The sequence below is a fragment of the Propithecus coquereli genome, unplaced genomic scaffold, assembly GCF_000956105.1.
Source record: "Propithecus coquereli isolate 6110/MARCELLA unplaced genomic scaffold, Pcoq_1.0 Scaffold146, whole genome shotgun sequence".
Classification (NCBI taxonomy): Eukaryota; Metazoa; Chordata; class Mammalia; order Primates; family Indriidae; genus Propithecus; species Propithecus coquereli.
The window spans coordinates 143,799-145,489 of record NW_012138969.1 but is presented as its reverse complement, the minus strand read 5'-3'; the positions used below and the strand labels follow the sequence as shown (position 1 = coordinate 145,489).

The window sequence follows — 1,691 nt, the reverse complement described above, 5'->3', positions numbered from 1 at the left end:
TCACACGAGTAGTATTCTGTAAACATTTTTATTTTGGAAAAAGCTACTAGCAAAAAGGTCTTTATCTCATCCTGTTATGTCTTCTGACATATACAGAAGTAATATAAAAAGGAAGTAAAGTCCAAAAATCTAAATGGATTTCCATTTAGTCCAAACATTTTAATACTTGATGAGCAGCGAGGTCACATTGCATCCTCCCTTGGTGGGAGGAAAGTTTATGTCAACATCATCTGCTTTCATTTATGAAAATTTCTCAGAGGCACACAGACACAGCTTTAGTTGCTGCTCTCATTCTCACGTGGCATGTAGTAGCAAGCTTAAAAGGATGATTGGGGTTTTAAATATTGGAATGCTGCAAAGTACTTTGTTTTGGCTCTGACAGTTGGTTGCTAATGTAATTTTTTTTTTTTTTTTTTTTTAGAGCTCCTTTGACCTCTTTTCTTGTGAAAATTATATAAACACAAAGAGAATTGTCTCTCTGTTGCCTTGAATCTGTTGCTTGGTTCTGTTTCCAGTGTCCTAGACAATTACTGTACTGGCTCCTGGGTTCTCTTTGCCTGTTAGAAGCTAAGAGAGTTACTTTGATAGTCCTCAGGCCCAGGGCATGTGGCTGGTGTGTGACATTTTGGAGAGTACCTTTTCAGACTTGACGTCTGGGAATGCTATGAAACTCTAAGAGCGATGGCCCTCAAAACTCCTGGAAGTTTTTAAGATCCTAACATGTTTGATATCACCCATTACAAAACCAAACACAAACAATGCTTACACTGAGCTGGCATTAAACGGCCAGTACCATGTACTTTTTAATGATACTGATCATCCTGGCTAATTTCATCCTTTGGAGAGGAGACACCTTGGAAGAGGTGAAGCATCAGGAAAAGCCAAATCTAAATTGCAGCTTTGTTGAGGCATTGTCTGCCTTCAAATAAAAGTGGTCCTTGGTAGATTTGAGGTGCTGGTATTTCGATAAACTAAGAAAACCTCTGGTTTCTCAAGTATTTCCTGAGAAACTGAAATGCAACCTGCTACAAAGATGGTAGAAGCCTCTTTTCAACTCTCATCTTCCTGTTCTCTTCTTACCTAACATAGCCACAGTTACGTCTACCAGCCTTTCCTAGTTCCCCAATGAGCTCATTCTTCTTTTTATATCTGTACATATGCACATATATATGAAATATTTGTAGGAAGAGCTCATTCTTCTTTTTATATCTATGCATATGCATGTATATATATGTATATACATATGAAATATTTGTACACAATTCATTACAGGTCAAGATTTTAGGTTATGGAAAGTGTTATGTTGTGCTGGACTCTTGTATTTAAAAACTTTGCAATCAACGTTATTCAGAAGTTTTTGATGTAAGTACTTTAGCATTTAGTGTTCTCCCCTCTGCTTTGACTTAGGAGATCTTGAGTTGAGGTCCTCGGCATTCCTCATTATTGACCCTCTCTTGGGACTTTTGAAGATTCAAGAAACGCAAGATCTGGATGCTGGTGATTATACCTGTGTAGCCATCAATGATGCTGGAAGAGCGACTGGCAAGATAACCCTGGATGTTGGCTGTAAGCACCCAAATCCAATAGATCAATTCGTTTTAAAATTGATCTGCTATTTTTCCATGTTTAATATAACTTTGACATAATTTGGTAGAAATATTTGTCAGAATGGCAAAATTAGAATGAACATT

The 1,691-nt window shown here is 37.3% G+C and overlaps 1 protein-coding gene across 1 annotated transcript in view; it reads left to right on the top strand.

Moving 5' to 3' along the window:
• Positions 1-1,691, top strand: part of LOC105806753 (hemicentin-1-like) — a gene marked incomplete at its 3' end in the record, with an annotated part of 144,142 nt that overhangs the window by 8,325 nt on the left and 134,126 nt on the right. The window contains exon 4 of the mRNA XM_012639958.1: positions 1,408-1,566. Within this exon, the coding sequence (XP_012495412.1) occupies positions 1,408-1,566 (159 nt within the window). The remainder of the gene's footprint in view (positions 1-1,407; positions 1,567-1,691) is intronic.